The following is an 18,930-nucleotide window of genomic DNA, read 5'->3' as shown; positions in this document are numbered from 1 at the left end:
GCTCCTCCCCTCCCACGGCAGCACGAGCGCAGCTACAGTGTCTTACTGGTGTCGTCGTTGTTGTTGTTGTTGTTGTTGTTGTTACTTAGGATCGAGATCCCCGAGCCAGAGCCCACCGAGGAAGACCGACGGGCTCTCTGGAACGGTGACCAGCCCATGGCGGCCGAGCTCCAGCGGTTTCGGAAGGAATATGTGCAGCCGGTGCAGCTCAGGTAAGACAGCCAAAAATGCAGACAATAGTAGACAGCTTTAAGCTAAAAGACTTGGAAAAGATGCACAAGAATGTTTGTTATGCTGAAATGATGGAGGTTTCAATGAACACCAGCATCAATGGTGTGCTAGCGTTTGTGGAAATTAAGTCAATTTTCCAAAAGTGGTGCCGGGAAGAGGCTACTTTGGAAATGTTTTAACAAGAGATTCTCCTTCTGCTGCGGTCTGACTCTGTAGTGTCTCCTTATATGGAACAAGAGTGAAGAACAGTGCCGTTAAAGCTAGTGGATGAGCTCCTTTCCGTTCAAGCCAATCAAAGCCTACAGCTTGAGCATAAATCAAATAAGGTCATGCCTTGTTTATCGTGGGTTTTCAGTTCTAGACCCAACCATGATAAGTGAGTTTCAGTTTCCTTATTTACTGTATAAATAGAATGTTTTGCTTTGTAGAGCATAGAAAACCTGTTGACCACCTTCTAAATATGGTTTTTAATATTATTAGAGCAGTCTAGACATGAAATAACACCCCTATAGTCACTCTTACGCTCTTATTACGCAACATAGTGGACATAAGAGAAAATAAGACATATAAGACATAGAAAACTCGTTTACCACCTTTTTAAATATGGCTTTTAATCACCATGACTAGTCATGGTCATAGTCATTCTTACACTCTTATTACGCAATATAGTGGACATAATAAGAGAAAATAAGACATAGGAAACCTGTTTACCACCTTCTAAAAATGGTTTTTAATCTTATTAGAGCCCTCTAGACGTGAAATAACACCCCTATGGTCACCCTTACGCTCTTATTATGCAAAATAGTGGACATAATAAGAGAGAATAAAACATAAATAAGACTCGCACTTGTGTGTGTTGCTGTAAATGTGCTCCGGTGGACAGGAAGTGACGCTGGGGGTTCAGAGTCGCGTTTTAGCTTGATGTGGGTTATGGCCGCAACAGTAGCCCGTCTTAGGGGTTTATTGTGCCTTCTGTGAGATCATTCAAAGCTGCAATAAAAGGCTGTCGCTCCGATGAACACATCTGATGCTTGTGTGTCTCACCCAACATTACAGTAACATTATTGACATTTAGGAAAAGGCTTCTTGAGACGTCATCTGTACTTCTGTGAAGAAGGTGTCGGACGTTTCGCTCCTCATCCGAAGAGCTTCGTCAGCGAACTAATAAGTGCTGGTAGCTTAGGCCTTAAATACAGTAAGAGTGGGCGGAATTGGTGTGCCAACACCCTCCTCCTATTGGTTCGTTACACTAAGCCTGGGCGGAGTAGTGGTATAATCCTATCCTGTTATTAACACCTCCGATAAAAGGGAAGTGTCGCTCCCTGAATTGGGTATGAACGACTCTGATACTGGCTTGTTAGCATCTATTGTTCTGGCTCGGCCCTGTTATTTGCTTTTCATTACATATTTTTTGACTGATGCGACTTATACTGGAGCACCTTTAGTCCGGAAAATACAGTAACTGTATTCCTCCAATACTGGTAAGTAGACTCGGTGATAATGATGACGTTACTGCAACACATGTCAACATAAAAGAACCCACTTTTCCTAGAAATGATCCCTGAGGCCTGGGGTGTCCACCAAGGGCCGCATACTGAAAAATCAAAGTATGCAGGGGCCGCTTTTACATTATTTTACACCAACCCATGTAAATATCCATCCATCCATTCATTTTCTATACGGCTTCTCCTCATTAGGATCGCGGGGGTATGCTGGAGCCTATCTCAGCTGACTTGAGTGAGTCTTCTGTCAGCTATTCAGCATCTTTGTCACAGTACTTCGAGGCGGGGGCTAGCTACTTAGTGATTGAATACACTGGGTGCTAGCTCGTGGTTAGCAAGCAAATGCTAATATGAATGAAAGCACAAAGTGAAAGTTTCAAAGCCGAATGGCGCTGTGCTATAGTAGGCATCTTCTGTAACTCACACTGATACACTACACTACCATCTAGTGGCTCAAATGTGACATGACAACACGGCGATCATTAAATGATCAACTTAATGATAATATGGTCTCAAAAGAGTTCCAAATTATCGATTATCGTCCATAATTTGTAGCACAACAAAATGTGTTATCGTGACAGGTCTAGTTTCAGCTCATTTTTTCAAGTGTCTGAGCATTCACACAAACGACCTGAGCGTTCCTTGGACTCTGAGTGCCATCAGCACTTCCATTCTGCGGCATTTTGTGTACGAGTGGGTTCAAAAGGTCAGAGAGGAGTAATTAAAAAAATGTAGCTTTCTTTTTTTGTCCACCTCAGACAAAACAAGCCGTGGACAATATCTCTTCCAATTCATGATCTGAATCTTGTAGGAAACACCTAATTTATCATTTTGTTTTCCACTTCTTTTGTTTTATTTTGTATACTTATATTTCTTTATTTCCTTTCTGCTTTGCAGCAGCCTGTTCCTGCACTATTTCAATCTGGAAATGTACTTGAAAGCGATGCCACATTTACTGTATGTGGTTACTTTTGTCTAAAATTAAAAAAAATCTCAACAGAAGAAAACAACCCCCGGCATCACTCAAACTCCGCGTAACACTTCCTGTATTCGATCATCAAGTCCGACCATCAAAATAAAAGCAAACTCCAGTGCCGCATCCTAGCTAGCAATTTTTGGTTCCCAAAACGTTATGAAAACGTAGCATTTTTGTTTGGTTGGATTCGAGCATCTGTTGGTTGCCCCTTGGCTGCAGTGGAGCGGATTTTTTCCTTTGCGTGGTGGTTACATGGTTGGTTCTCTCAATGCTCCTCAGGGCAAGGTTAAGCTTACTCACTTCGTCATTCAGAACACTGTCTCAGAGCGGCCCTTTCTCATTCGAAAAAGGAAAAAATCACACCTATAGTCGCCATAATACGGATTTTGCAAGCAGCATTTAGCTCTGTTAACTCTGCTGAACCATTAGCTATGAGCTGTATCTTTATTAATAGCAATAATGATACAATAAAAGTATACAAATAACAGAAACAAAAGAACATAGCCAGGGGTTATGTAAAAAAAAATCATTTCAATCAGATGCTAATGTCAATCAAATTGCTAATGTTTTTAGAGCCTTTTCGTCGTCAGGTTTGTTTTAAGTTGAATATATTGTTCAACATCGACAGGGTGTCCCAAAAAACATGTATAGAGTTATATTTTTAGCAAAACCATGAACCATGTTGTAGTGCTTTACTTTACTGTTCTCTTTACTTGTCTTGCTTGCTTGCTGCTGTAACAAGTAAATTTCCCCGCTGTGGGATCAATAAAGTACATACAATACAATACAATACAATACAAAAAACACTACCATCACAATGTTAGATCCTTCCTTGATGAGATCTTGCAAAACAGGTGGATTGGACGGAGAGGTTTCATTGAATACCCTTTGCGTTCATCAGAACTCACGCCACTAGACTTTTTTTTTTTTTTATGAAATGCGATACCTCAAAGACACGATGAGATCTGAAACAGCCGTTGATTTGAGAGCAGCCGTTGAACGCGGATGCACGCGAATACCAAGGGAATTGTTTCTTGATGTGTGCCATTCCATTGCTTCACGTTGTGTGTCTGGACCACAATGGACGCCAGTTTGATAGCAGACGGTGACAAAACAAGAAAATGAAAATGTTTGTAAATTCTATTCGATTTTGAAAATGTAACAAATTATAATAAACACCTAGTTTACAATTATTTAAAGTTAGTATACGTTTTTTTGGGACACCCTCTATATTTATCTTTATATTTTTCATCTATATTTGCATTTGTGGATAAAAAAAAAGCCTTTTCTTCTTTCTTAGATCTCCCGTAAAAGCAAACAACGACGAGTCCTTAAAGATGTGATCAATTAAAAGATTGATAAAGTGGGGATGGTGCCAGAAAAGAAAAACACTCTCTGGGCAGTCCCCACAAAAAGAGCAGTCCATCTTGACATCTCTCCTAAATTTGGTCATGTAGTGATTAGCAGGAGTATTTGTGAATAATTCTGGAGGATACTTCCCGCACCTTGTTAGTGAAATGGTACTTGTGAGGAATCATCCATACCTTATTCCAGACAGTGTCATACACAAAGCGATTCCAGTAAGTTATCCGTGTGAGGTACAGACAACATCTTTTTGACCATTAGCTATGAGCTAACCTGCAAAACGGCGGCCTGTACTACGTAACGCGCAGTGAATGAAATGGTAAGCAAATACGTGCAAACAGGCTCTCTTAGTCATTGGCAGGGCAGTGTTCATCATTGTGTTGTTTGTTTTGTCACTAGCGGAGTTGCGTTGCAAAATGGTACAGAAAAAATTGATTCACACTTCAGGTTGGACTTTATTTTGTTGCGCAGCAAGGATTTCCTTCAACACAAGATCAGTGAGCTTAGAGGGAATGTTGATTATGAAATAGAATGACATTTTTAGTCTTTAATGTTTCAACGTTACGCTATTTTCTTGTCTTAATGTCCTGACTTTATTCTCCTAATATTTGGACTTTATTATCGTATAGTTACCGCTCCTTTTTTGTTTCCATTTTTGCTGTTGTTTTTTTAGTTTTCTTGTTTAATTGTTTGTTTGTTTTTTAAGAACGTGCCGAGGGCCAATAAAAAAAAACAGCTGTGGGTCGTCAATGGTCGCACTTATGACACCGCTGCCTTAGGCGTTCACACCTTATGTCGACTTGATTGAAGAACACAGTGAAGCAGGCCCTGATGAGTTGGTCAACGTAAACAGCTTCCGCTGTAGTGAAATCGAACTTGTGTCTTTGCCCTGCAGGGTCCTCAATGTTTTCCGCCAGTGGGTGGAGCATCATTTCTACGACTTTGAAAACGATCCCGAGTTGAGAAGCCGACTAGAAGAGTACATCACAAGCAAGATCCAGCTGCGAGGTCAGCCTGCCCGCTTTGAACCTGAACCTCCGTCTCCGATATCCCCTCAAAGTTCACAGCGAAGCTTCGGTCTGCTCGCCCCTGCAGGCAAGTCCATGAGAAAGTGGGTGGAGTCCATCAACAAGATCATCAAGCGCAAGCTGCAGACGCAGTCTAACGGCATCAGTCACAACATCACCTTTGAGAGCCCGCCCCCGCCCATCGAGTGGCACATCTGCCGAGCCGGCCAGGTGGACTCCTTCGACCTCATGACCCTCCATCCCATTGAGATTGCGCGCCAGCTGACTCTGCTTGAGTCAGAGCTCTACAGGTAGGAGCTGTGTGTGGAATCCTTTTTTGCCCCTGTGACGCCACGTCTGTTCACCCACAGAGCTGTGCGGCCGTCGGAGCTGGTCGGCAGCGTCTGGACCAAAGAGGACAAAGAGAAGAACTCGCCGAACTTGCTCCGAATGATCCGACACACCACCAACCTCACGCTGTGGTTTGAGAAGTGAGTGGCTCCCAGTGTAGTGCGTTACAGGAAGCCACAATGTCTAACTGTGGTGTGTGTGTGTGTGTGTGTGTGTGTGTGTAAGGTGTATCGTGGAGACCATGAACCTGGAGGAGCGAGTGGCAGTGTTGACACGGGTCATCGAGATTCTACAAGTCTTTCAGGAGCTCAACAACTTCAATGGTGTGCTGGAGGTGGTCAGTGCCATCAACTCTGTCCCTGTCTACAGACTGGACCACACCTTTGAGGTAAGTGGCTCACTTAAAGATCCAGTATTCTGTTTTTTAGCAGAGGTGTCACAATAGCTCGTGGAAGTGTGTGTGTGTGTGTGTGTGTGTGTGTGTGTGTGTGTGTGTGTGTGTGTAGCTTTAATGCTAAAGAGCTGTGCTTGTCTCTGTTGTGTCTCGTATTTTCCATATTACTGTGGTAAACTAAAGTTAGGTTTTAACCAGGGATGTCCGATATTGGCTTTTTTGCCAATATGCCGATATTGTCCAACTCTCAATTTCCGATTCCGATATCAACCACCCATCTCTGAGTCGATCATTCATGTCTTACATATTTTATGTAGGAATACATTTGTGTTTCTTGAAATCTGCCTTGATTTTGTTTTTCTTGGAAACATTTCATTTATTTTAAGTTAAAGGAGTATCATTTCAAATACAGTAGTACCTCGCATAACATAAACCTCCTTTTACATAAATTCCACCGAACATAAAGAATTTATGTAAAGTTTTTGCTTCGTATTACAGAAGAAATTCCATATAACATAAAGCGTCAAGTCAGGGCAAGTCTTTTTATTTTTTCAATCAACTTTATTAATGCCTCAAGTCGGTGCAAGTTCAGACTAACACTTGGTGACGCCTTCTGACGCATCACGATCTCATTGGCTGATTTTCGAGGCACCGCCTCCGCTCTTATCTCATTGGCTGATTATCAGGGCACTGCCTACGCTCTCATCTAATTGGCTGAGTTATACAGCGCGTACGTGGGTTTGTGTGAGAGACAGGCTTGTCCCTTAAAACTCCTTCCTCTTCGTAGTCCCCCTGAAACTAACTTAAACAATTAAGTTAAGTTACAAATTTTTACAAAATTTTGCATACAGCATTATCGTGTAGTGCGTGTGCGTTTGTCTGTGAGACCAGCTGACTCTTAGACTCTTTAAGGCTAGTCCTCCTCCTCCTTCCTGCCTCCACTTGCGCTCCTGATCAAGACATCTCGTGAACAGTAGGATTGTTTTTGTTTTTCAGTTTTATTCATTTACAGTAATCTTATTTATTACCTTATTTTATATTGGAATGTTACTCTACTATGTTTATGCTGTTTTCTTATATTTTCCCACCATATTTGGTGGACTTTGAATATTTTGAAGGCCCAAAGGGGTGAGTTTGGGAAGATCTTGGAACGGATTAGGCTATATACATGTATTTTACACTTCGTATAACATAAAATCCCTATAACATAAAGGTTCTTGGAACGGATTGTTTGTAGGGGCGTCTACTGTACATTAATTTGCTGATTATTATTTTGATTGATAACTTTCATGTCCTCATTTTATATTCTTGTCTTATTGCATTAAAACTACTCAATGGAATCAAAGTTCTTATCTGAGCCATCTGAGATCAAATACATTGTTTTTGGTGCCTAAACTGTTTCCCAAGTATATTATTGCGTGTGTGAATGTATAAACTAGAGACATTAACTTTATTTTCTTTGTAGAAATGCGTCTTTTGAAAAAAGTAGGTGCATTTATTTGTATGCACTTACAGTGCAGCCTTGCCACATTCAGTATGGCGCTCGATGAGGTGTCGTATGTGGTTTTAACAACAGCGCTTCCTGTTTCCCAGCATGCTGTGCTGCACCGTTGTTGTGAATGGCCGCTAAGTTACATATTTAGGGCTGACATAGTTGTTGCTTATTCATCGTTATTCGTTGGCAGCGTCTTGCCGGTTGTTATCTACAGTACCTATTACTGTGTGATGTTTGTTTTTGTTTTTTTTTTTTTTTTTTTAGCTCTTTGTTTAAAGACACCGTGAGTAAAAATGATATGTGGAATTACTCTGTTGCTGCCTCACAGGCTTATGTTGCAATTTTGCGACGGCCCTAGAAGCTCTGTATCGGCTTTCAATATAAGTAAGAAAAAACAGTTGATGCCCTTGGTGAAGCCATCTTCACCACTTGGAGCAATGTTCCCACTAGCCTCCTGGAAACACTGGCATCAAGCATGCCCAAAGCATGCTGAGAACATGTTTTTTTACTGGTTTGGAGAGTTTTTTGTGTTATTTTTTGAGAGATAATTCTAAACTTTTGATCAGGTGATATACAAGCTACAGTCAAACTTGTCTATAGCGGCCACTAGAGGGAGTCTGCAAAAGTGGCCGCTATAGACAGGTGGCCTCTATAGACAGGTTGGCGTCCAGTTTGAATGTTGACCAGTAGAGGAAAAAAAAGAAGAAAAAAAAGGGGAAAAAAATAATAGTAATAATGTTGACCAGTAGAGGGGACTGCGGATAAAAGTTGTACAGCACTACTAGGCTTGTTATTATCATGGTTCATGGTTCATGGTTCATGGTTTTAATTCATCCTGAACATGCATATGAGTCAAACAGTAGCACATCACATAGTACAATTCACAATTTTGCATGTCCAAAAAGGAGTAGGAAGAAGCAAAGCTTATTTAATCCTACCCCTCATCAGTTTCACATCAGTTGCAATACATTTATTCACCTCTTGTTCTTCCAAGTGTACTTTGTAGGTCTACATGACAATGTAGTGCAATCATAGCCAAGGTTTTTACTTACTAAAAGGAAGCTAGAGGCTTAATAATAACTGATAGAATATATCCACCACCCACAGAACAAAGCTGTGCTAGTAATGTCTTACGCTTGTTTTTAATATTTTACTTTTTATACGGCAGAGTGTCATTACAGCTTTAGTTCATCGGGAAGTGACGGTGGGCGTCCCGAGCAGGAGAGCTAGGCTCAGTGCTAGCTGTGAGTTTGGAGAGAGTTGGGAAGTGTGTTTATGTTGGCGTGGATGTAAAGTGTTCTCCGCTGTTAATAAAGCCATTAAAGTGCATCGGTGACGTGAGTCTCTCCTTCCCCACAACAAGCGGCATTACAGTATTGACCAGTGCACACCAGGAAATAAACGGTGTCATTTCTTACAGGCATTGGCTGGACAGCTATGTAGTGGGGCTTGTTTAACCTTTGCCTTGTGGGCAAGCAGGAAGGAGAGACGATGCTGAGAGATGTGTGTGTGTTCTGAGCTGCTGTCTGGTGGCCGCGTTCAAGTTGGCAGAAGCAACAGGAGAAGTTTCCTTCTTTGCTTCGGAGCTGAATAACACTGACAAGTTAACAGACTAGTAGCGAACGGAAAAGAAGACGTTTGTTTGTGTCGAATACAGAAGATGAGGACTTTGATGGATTTGTGGATGAGGATCAAAAATAACATGAGTACATTCTAAAATACTTCAATTAAGGACAACCGAACTCAGTTTTGCTCCCGCTGCCGCATGCATGCTAGCGTATGTTTTTTTTTTTTATTGTAGCGTCGCTGGGAGCACGTCCTGTTCCCAGCCTACTCTGCGGTAATGTTTTGGTGCAAATGCTCTTAACGTTACATGTTTGACCAGGAAATAGCAAGCTCAAAAGAAGACGGCTTTTTTGTGTGGAACAACTGACAGTTTGTGTGGATCTTGTGAATGATTGTGACTGAGCTAGGACTCAGTAATTAAAGTCTACACACGACGGCTTCATTGATTGGAAAAACAAAACTTTTTGGTGCATGAAGCTTCTACTTGAGTTGGTAATTTGGCCGCTATATGCAGTCAGATATTGACCAAGGGAGACAAAATGGGTGGCTGCTGGCTGCGTTGGACAGGTGACTGCTATACACAGGGTCTACAACATGTACATTTGCTGCAGGGGATTTTTCAGTGGCTGCTATAGACAGGTGGCCGTTCTATAAAGGTGGCCGCTAAGACAGGTTTGACTGTATTTCATTTTTTGTTTTGTTTTAATTACAAGCTCCAAAAATTTTTTGCCTCACTGCCCCTTCTTGTTTTTGGATATTGTAGCTCTACTTAAAACATCATTAAGATCTAAATGTGCAAAATGCAAATTTTAGCAATTTTTCAACTGGTTTTAAGATTTTGATCAGGAGTGTAATCTTGCAGCTTCCATAGTTCTTAACCCAAATCACTTAAGTTCTTACATGAATAGCTATAGCATTGTACTGCCAAAAAATGTAACTCTTATGAGCTACAGTATTTTTGTTGTCATTGTTATATTTGTCCAAACCTTTATTTGGATCAGGCATTAAAATTAACAAGAAACTGAGTAAACAAGGGTCCGTCCTCTATCGACTGGTGGGCGTACACACGGGGAGCGGATTCATCTAGCTAGGGCGTGTCACAGGTGCTATGTCCATGAGGAAGGTTTTCTCCTGCATGATGTCATGAAAAGCCAGCGTTAGGAATTCATTAGGAACTCACTTTTGTATAATAGGGGACCTTTCAGTCGACTTGATTTGACAAAAAGTGGCCTAATTTGTTTTTGTTCTTGCAGGCAATACCGGAAAGGAAGAAGAAAATCCTGGAGGACGCTGTGGAACTGAGTCAAGACCATTTCAAGAAGTACTTAGCCAAGCTAAAGTCCATAAACCCGCCCTGCGTGCCTTTCTTTGGTGCGTCCGTTGTGCCGTTGCCGTGGTAACTGAACCAAAACAGTCTTCCTGTCCGCTTCAATCGCCTCATCGCCCCCTCTGCCACAGGTATCTACCTGACCAACATCCTGAAGACGGAGGAAGGCAACCCGGACTTCTTGAAGCGCCACGGCAAGGAGCTGATCAACTTCAGCAAGAGGAGGAAAGTGGCCGAAATCACAGGCGAGATCCAGCAGTACCAGAACCAGCCCTACTGCCTTAAAGTGGAGCACGACATACGGGTGGGTGCATTTTGAGTCCGCGTCCGCACGTGTAACAACGTGTTAATATGGATTAATCCATAATTATTAATCTGAGTAAAAATGTTAATGACCGTGATGTGTTAAATATGTTAGGTGCGTTGTAAACATAAACGCAACACTTTTGTTTTTGCTCCCAATTTTTTTTTTTTTTTTATATATAATTTTTTATTGAGCACCGACAATGTATGTACATGAACTTACATGCAGTCATACAAACATACAGACAAGGGAAGACATTTTGGAACAGTGCTCAGGTTTTTTTCTTTTAACAATATAACACTCAGGCGAGACGCCTGTCATACCCTCCCCCTACCCATGAACAAAAGGGACACCTCCCAGTAAAAGGCAAATAGCAGGGAATCTCAGATACACTGAGAGAAGAAACGAGAGGGAAAAAAAAGAAAAAAAAAAACAGAAAGAAAACAGCAACAAAAAAAATGGAGACAGACTGAATGCGTGTAAGTGATAAAAATGTGGATATAAGATATCAATAGTATCTATACCATAAAGCTGCACACTCCTCACTGATTACATGAATTGACTTCACTTTATTACATGGGCCATCCAATCCTGTCAAGTGGGGATAGTTTGGAGCTTACGCAAGTATGTCAGTACTGGGTTCCAAACAGAAAAAAATTTGTCTCTACACCCCCGGAGTGAGTATTTTATTTTTTCTAACTCGATATACTGTATTAGGTCACTCATCCATAGAGACACTTTTGGTGGCTTGGTTGATTTCCAATGGAGTAATATCAAGATTCAAGATTCAAGATTCAAGAGAGTTTTATTGTCATGTGCATAGTAAAACAGCAGTTATACCATGCAATGAAAATCTTATTCTGTTCATTCTCCCAAGAAAAGAAAGAAAACACAAGAAAGAATAAGAACATAAGAAACAAACACATAAACATATATACCAATAAATTAAGCAACAACAACAGAAGAGACATTAATACAAGTAAATAATACAAATAAATAAATAAATAAATAAAGTGCTATGAGTGTGTGCGTGCGGCGTGTGCGAGTGCTTCGTTGAGGAGCCTGATGGCCTGTGGGTAAAAGCTGTTTGCCAGCCTTGTGGTCCTGGACTTCAAACTCCTGTAGCATCTGCCTGACGGTAGGAGTGTGAATAATGAGTGTTGTGGATGTGTGCTGTCCTTGATGAGGTTGTGTGTTCTTCGTAGGACTCTAGATTTATAAATGTCTTGCAGTGAGGGGAGGGCTGCCCCAACAATGTTCTGTGAGGTCTTGATCACCCGCTGGAGTGCCTTCCTATCACGTGTTGTACAGTTACCGTACCAAACAGTGATGGAGGCGGTAAGGACACTTTCGATAGTGCATCTGTAGAAGCAACTCAGGATTGTGGTGGGCATGCCAAATTTCCTCAGTCTTCTCAGGAAGTACAGTCTCCTTTGGGACTTAATATCCTTCTGCGCGCGAGTAGTGTTGTAAAAGCGATTATGTTTTTGTGACTTCTCCTAATTGTAGGATAACTCTCGTCTACCACGCCAAATATGGCCACTGTGGCAGAGGGTTGAAAGTCAGTATGTAGGGCCTCTGACAGAGTTTTGAAGACCATGGACCAGTAGGGGGTCAAAGATGGGCAGGACCAAAACATGTGAGTTAAATGTGCAGGGGCCGTGTGGCATCTATTGCATCTTTCATTTATATTTGGATATATTTTTGCTAGTCTCGCTTTTGAGTAGTGACTGCGGTGCAGTACCTTAAATTGTATTATACTTAACCTTGCACAAGAAGTGCTATCGTTTACTCTTTGTAGTGCGTTGTTCCAGACATCCTCCTCCAAGATAACTCCCAGCTTGTTTTCCCAGTCTGTCCTTATTTTTTGAACAGTTATATCTTTAAGAGAGGCTATACACTCCTTAACTCTTGAAATAATTTTTTTAGGGTTTAGAGGACTTTCCAGAAGCTTGTCTAGCGCAGATACCGGCGATGCATATGGGAAATTCGGATCGCTACACTGAAGGAAGTGGCGAATCTGGAAGTACCAAAATAGGCTGGATCTAGGGAGGTTGAATTTAATTGATAAGTCTTCAAAGCTCGCAAAGGTACTATTTATATACAAGTCTTTAAAGCTGCAAATACTCTGTTCCCGCCAGCGAAAAAAAACTGAGTCCGATTTAGCTGGGGGAAAGAGGTGATTGTTAGTTATTGGACCAATATGGAGAAGGTTATTCAGGCCAAAATTCTTTCTAAGTTGGGACCATATTCTAAAAGTGTGTATTACGACTGGGTTGTTGGTGAAGTCTGAGATAGTAAGGGGGAGGCTTGAGGTCGCTAGGGCCTGGAGAGACGTAAAGACGCAGGATGAGGCCTCCAAACGACACCAGTCCGCGTCAGAAGTGTGAAACCAGTACATAATTTTTTGAACATTTGCGGACCAGTAGTAGTAACAAAAATTTGGAAGCGCCAAGCCACCTTTTAATTTGGGCCTTTGTAACAGTTCCAATCATATTCTCGGCTTCCCACTGTCCCATATGAATGAGGTGAGGGCCTTGTCGATCGTTTTAAAAAATGATTTGGGTAGATATATTGGTATACACTGTAGGTATAGAAATTTTGGCAACACGCTCATTTTAATACAATTGACTTTCCCTGCCATCGACAGGCGAAGTGATTTCCATCTTTTTAAGTCCGACTTAACTCTTTCAAGCAGAACGCAAAAGTTTTCCTGATAGAGTTCTTCTATGTCCCTTGTAATTTTGATGCCCAGATATTTAAAGCCCTTTCTGGATATCTGAAAGGGAAGGTCGCTGTCAGACAACAGGAGAGCCATAGCGTTTACCGGGTAACATTCACTCTTACTGAGATTCAATTTGTATCCTGAGAATGCACCAGATTTTCCCAAGGCGTGTACAATGTGAGGTACACTTGCAATGGGGTCTGACACATACAGCAACAGATCGTCCGCATACAAAGATATTCTATACTCCCGCCCACCTCTGTGAATTCCACACACTGATGGAAGCGACTTAAGTGCAATAGATAAAGGTTCAATAGCTAGAGCGAATAATAGTGGACTGATGGGGCATCCTTGACGGGTCCCTCTTGACAGTTGGAAATATTTAGATTGTTTGCCATTTGTAATTACGGAGGCTCTGGGTGAAGAGTATAGGAGTTTAATCCATGAAGTAAAATTAGGGCCAAATCCAAATTTTTCAAGACACGCGAACAAGTATTCCCACTCGACCCTATCAAAGGCTTTCTCTGCATCCAGCGAGATGACCACCTCAGGCAGCGTTTGGGACGTAGGAGAATGGATGATATTCAGGAGCCTGCGAATGTTTGTGAACGAGTGACGCCTTAAGATAAAACCGGTTTGATCTGTTGAGATCACATCATGCATTGTGTCTTCCAAGCGCAAGGCTAGAGCTTTAGCTAAAATTTTCACATCGCTGTTTAGAAGGGAAATGGGTCGATAAGAGCCACATTCAGTGTTAATTTTATCTGGTTTTAACAAAAGGGTAATTGTAGCCTCAGTCAGTGTACGCGGGAGTGACCCAATGGAGAGGGAATCGTTAAACATATCAAGTAAAATTGGGGATAATTTTGCAGCAAATTTTTTATAAAATTCAATTGGGTATCCGTCAGGGCCAGGCGTTTTACCATTTTGCAGTGACATTATTGCCTTAGAAATTTCTGCCTGTTTTAGTGGGAGCTCGGTCTCTATCCGATGTGTTGCACTAATTTTCGGTGTCTGGAGATTATTAAAGAATTGCTCTCTGTCAGTGCTGTCATTGGTACTTTCAGACGTGTACAATTTGGAATAAAACGAGGCAAATGTTTCATTGATTTCTTCAGGGTCAATAGTTAGTTCTCCGTTTGCTCTCTTTATTTGTGGAATTTGCTGAGATACTGAGCGACACTTGAGCTGCTGCGCCAAGAGGCGGCTTCCCTTATCACCGTGCTCATAAATAAATCCTCGTGATTTTAGCAGTAGACGTTCTGTTTTTTCAGTTGACAGTAAATTATATTGTATTTGTAGGTCCAGTTTCTTTTTATATAATTCAGGGGAGGGCGCAGTAGAGTACTGAGCATCCACTATGTTTATTGATTTAATAAGGTCCTCTTGTTTACCTCTATTCATCCTCTTTATTTTGGCCGAGTATGCAATAATATCCCCCCTAATTACTGCCTTTAGTGACTCCCACAGCAGAGAGGGGGATATTCCATCTTTCTTATTAAATTCTAAAAAGTCATCAATTTTTTGGGATATCAAATCGCAAAAAGCTTTATCACCGAGCAGGATGTGATCCAATTTCCAGGGAGGACGTTCCATTTTATAAGGGGGGAAAGCAAAATCTAATAGTACTGGAGCGTGATCCGATTCTATTATAGTTGAATATTCAGCTTTTGTAATAAAGGGCAGGAAACTCCGATCAACGAAAAAATAGTCTATTCTACTATATGAGTGGTGTACATAGGAAAAAAAAGAGAATGCCTTGCCTTGAGGAAATAGGAATCGCCATGGGTCAACATTCCCCATCTGGTCCATGAAGGCTGACAGCAACCTGGCCATTTTGTTTGCTCCCATTTTTTATGAGATGAACTGGAAGATGTAAAACTTTTTCCACATACACAATATCACCACTTCTCTCAAATATTGTTGACAAATGTGTCTAAATCTGTGATCGTGAGCACTTTCCCTTTGCTGAGATCATCTATCCCACCTCACAGGTGTGCCATATCAAGATGCAGATTATACACCATGATTAGTGCACAGGTGTGCCTTAGACTGCCCACAATAAAAGGCCACTCTGAAATGTGCGGTTTTGTTATATTGGGGGAGTGGGGAGTCTGGGGACTCAGAAAACCAGTCAGTATCTGGTGTGACCACCATTTGCATCATGCAGTACAACACATCTCCTTGGTATGAGTTGATCAGGTTGTGGATTGTGTCCTGTGGAATGTTGCTGGATATTTTGGCGGGAACTGGTGCACACTGTTGTATACGCCGATCCAGAGCATCCCAAACATGCTCAATGGGTGACGTGATCTGTGAGTATGCTAGCCATGCAAGAACTGGGACGTTTTCAGCTTCCAAGAATTGTGTACAGATCTATGTATGTATGTATGTACTTTATTTATCCCACAGCGGGGAAATTTACTTGTTACAGCAGCAAGCAAGCAAGACAAGTAAAGAGAACAGTGTAAAGAATACATAGTGTCTACAACATGGTTCAGGTGGTGCAGGTGTTGTAGAGCCTGACAGCGGTCGGTATGAAGGACCTGCGGAACCTCTCCTTCTTACACCGTGGGTGTAACAGTCTGCTGCTGAAGGAGCTGCTCAGGGAAACAACAGTGTCATGTAGCGGGTGAGAGGTGTTGTTCATGATGGATGTCAGCTTAGCCAACATCCTTCTCTCCCCCACTTCCTCCACGGAGTCCAGAGGACCGTCCAGAACAGAACTCGCTCTCCTGATCAGCCTATTGATCCTGCTCCTGTCCCTGTCCGTGCTGCCCATGTAACATGGGGCCGTGCATTATCCTGCTGCAACATGAGGTGATGGATGAACTGCCAAATTCTCTGAAACGCCTTTGGAGACGGCTTATGGTAGAGAAATGAACATTCAATACACGAGCAACAGCTCTGGTTGACATTCCTGCTGTCAGCATGCCAATTGCACTCTCCCTCAAATCTTGCCACATCTGTGGCGTGAATTTTCATTGTGATTAATCTGAATTAATACACAACAACCCTGTGTGAATTTGATCTTTTTTTTTAAAAGTCTGAATTTTCCTAAAACGTCAACAAGCTGTGACTTTAATTTTATCCAATCAGGAGCCAAAGGCTGTCGATGCTGGATATAAAACGGTATGAAATTGTGAGCAGATAAAGGTGAACAATGCCATGTCATGAACGAGATGAAAATATGTGGTTTTCAAATCTCTGGTTTGTTGCAACGGTCGTTTGAGAAAAATAGACCAAATTTCATAGAAAAATATTTGCTGTTCCGACAAAAATCACGTGGGTCACAACCGGACGTACAGTTTTTTTTTGGCCGTGCAATTTCTTGGCGTTCCCCAAATTGCTGCATTTTTTTTGTTTGTTTTTGCTCATGGAGAGCGTAGTCGTAGTGACCTTGAAGGAGTGAGATCACCGCACACCCAGCGCACAAGTCAAGCGTTGATGAACATTGATGAATATGAATATAAATATAGATACAATAAACCATATAAAATAAAGCTGTAGGCACCCCTGCAGCTTTATATACCCAAGTTATATACTCAAATAGGGCTGGGCGATATGACCTCAAACCAATATCATGATAAATTGGGCAGTTTAACCTCGATAACAATGAATGCAACATAAATCACTGACCACGATATATCTTTGCCATCTGAAAATAATTTCAGGAAATGCAAATGAACTGCTTTTCGTTGATTTATTGCCCAACTAGCACAGATTACTTTCAGTTTAGTATATAATGCACGTAATGGGACGCACCAATTCTGCCTATAAAGCCTTCTGAAAAAACCTCCAAAAAGCGCCAACAACGCAGCATTTACATAATGTGCTTTGTGTGGTTACGACAGTTTTCATACTCACTTCTCATTTCGTGGTCTTTTGCTCAGCATCGTCTTTGTGGAAGCCAAAATAAATCTGCCTGGGACTGCGGTCCACAAATATGAATGTATGGTACGTACCCTGGCATACTACATCCTGTACACACATGTACTAAGCTACACGTACAGCCACATGACATGACTGGCATCACGTCTCATGCAATTACATTACTCTTGGCCACTTGTCACACTGCACAAGAAGAACCACGTTGATATCAACCCAACCTACCGCAACCATGTCAGCTCATATTTTCCAATAATAATAATAGCATTTATAAATATAGTGACTTTCTCATTTTTCTAACAATTCTATTTAATTCCAGACATTCCATTGTCATGTTATTTGCCTATATGTGTGTGCCATGTTGGCTTTAGAAACTGGATAGATAGCCATTATCAAAATGATCATTTATACAATGAAAAGAGAATTTCACATGTTCTTGTAGCCACATCAAATAAAGCATGGAATCCTTCAAAACTGCTACCAACAGCAAACAGCATACAAACAGGAAAAAAAAGGATTTTTAGCGCATGAGTGGGGAAAGCAGCGCTCCAGTATATCCAACTGATCACGTAGCTAGTTAGCTACGTCAGCCAGTGCAGCTTGCACGGCTGAGATGTCAACGTGAGTTGCCGATGTGAACCAAGAAAAGTTGTAGGAGACTCGTGGATTTATATACAGATGCACCAAAATGTTACTCTACTGTGATTCACTTTGTATGGACTTATTTCAGGAGCAAAATGCGAATGAAAGGGTTGAAAAATGCAGTCGCCGTGTGTTCCTTTTTATTTTTTCCTACTCGCACCATCTATTTCTAGGCGCACATGCGAGAGACAGGCTGGCACTGTACAGCCACTTCTTCATTTGAACCATCAGCTGTTCCCTCATAGTCTGTTTTGCCTTCTAGTTCAGGCTAGATGGGCGGAGTCACGTGACTACACACGCTGTACCTTGTCTTAAGGGGGAATGAACATAGCATACCAGCACACACAGTCAAAACAGACAAAAAAAGACTTTTCTTCCGACAGGAGCAAAATGACGTCTGTTATCGTGGTAAATTTCACTAACGGTAAATTTTCGGTTTTATCGCCCAAGCCTACTCGACACGCATGGAGGACGTAAGAAATACCTGGATGTGTGTTTTCTGCACTAATCACATGTGCGGAGTGCACGTGTGGCACGCGACACACATACCGAGTCCACAAGAAAATGGACATTTTGTCCAAACCTCACACCGTCAGACACACGTACAGACGACGCACAAAGACGTAAGTGCAAAAATCGTAAGCGGCCGTAGACTTTGTTTGACATGACAAAGAACCTCAGCGGCCAATATATAGCTCGAAAATCAGCACGTCACAAGCGGGCGTTTCTTGTGTATTTTGCACGTAAACCGGTCGTAGGAGCCCGTCTGACCGGGTGCGACCTGGACTCGTTTCAACATGACCGTGGACGGATGGTTTCGTGGTGCACATTGCGGCCTTTCACGCAGCCAGCGCGGTATCAGCTCTCTGCTTCCGGCCGTTGGAGCTTTACTGAGATTAAACTGAATAAATGAGAAGGTTGCAGCAGGAAGAGCTTCAGGCTCTTCTGTGGCAGCCCCTGATGGCAGATATCAACATGTACTCAATGCTCCCTTTCTTTCTTTCTTTCTTTTTTATTTTGGACGTCACAGAGGTTCTTCGAGAATTTGAACCCAATGGGAAGCAGGAGTGAGAAGGAGTTTGCCGACTACTTGTTCAACACGTCCATGGACATCGAGCCCAGGAACTGCAGACAACCGCCTCGCTTTGTAAGTCTCC

The 18,930-nt window shown here is 41.9% G+C and overlaps 1 protein-coding gene across 2 annotated transcripts in view; it reads left to right on the top strand.

Moving 5' to 3' along the window:
- sos2 (son of sevenless homolog 2 (Drosophila)) overlaps positions 1 to 18,930 on the top strand; it is a 64,967-nt gene that overhangs the window by 40,206 nt on the left and 5,831 nt on the right. For both annotated transcript variants that reach the window (XM_054796521.1, XM_054796519.1), the window contains exons 12-19: positions 90 to 212; positions 4,970 to 5,082; positions 5,170 to 5,392; positions 5,453 to 5,572; positions 5,658 to 5,820; positions 10,141 to 10,258; positions 10,346 to 10,518; positions 18,804 to 18,920. In XM_054796521.1, the coding sequence (XP_054652496.1) occupies positions 90 to 212; positions 4,970 to 5,082; positions 5,170 to 5,392; positions 5,453 to 5,572; positions 5,658 to 5,820; positions 10,141 to 10,258; positions 10,346 to 10,518; positions 18,804 to 18,920 (1,150 nt within the window). The remainder of the gene's footprint in view (positions 1 to 89; positions 213 to 4,969; positions 5,083 to 5,169; positions 5,393 to 5,452; positions 5,573 to 5,657; positions 5,821 to 10,140; positions 10,259 to 10,345; positions 10,519 to 18,803; positions 18,921 to 18,930) is intronic.

This window comes from Dunckerocampus dactyliophorus, chromosome 13 (genome assembly GCF_027744805.1).
Source record: "Dunckerocampus dactyliophorus isolate RoL2022-P2 chromosome 13, RoL_Ddac_1.1, whole genome shotgun sequence".
In the NCBI taxonomy this organism is placed as follows: domain Eukaryota; kingdom Metazoa; phylum Chordata; class Actinopteri; order Syngnathiformes; family Syngnathidae; genus Dunckerocampus; species Dunckerocampus dactyliophorus.
Note: the sequence above shows the minus strand (reverse complement) of the source record. Positions and strands in the feature narration are given on the sequence as shown.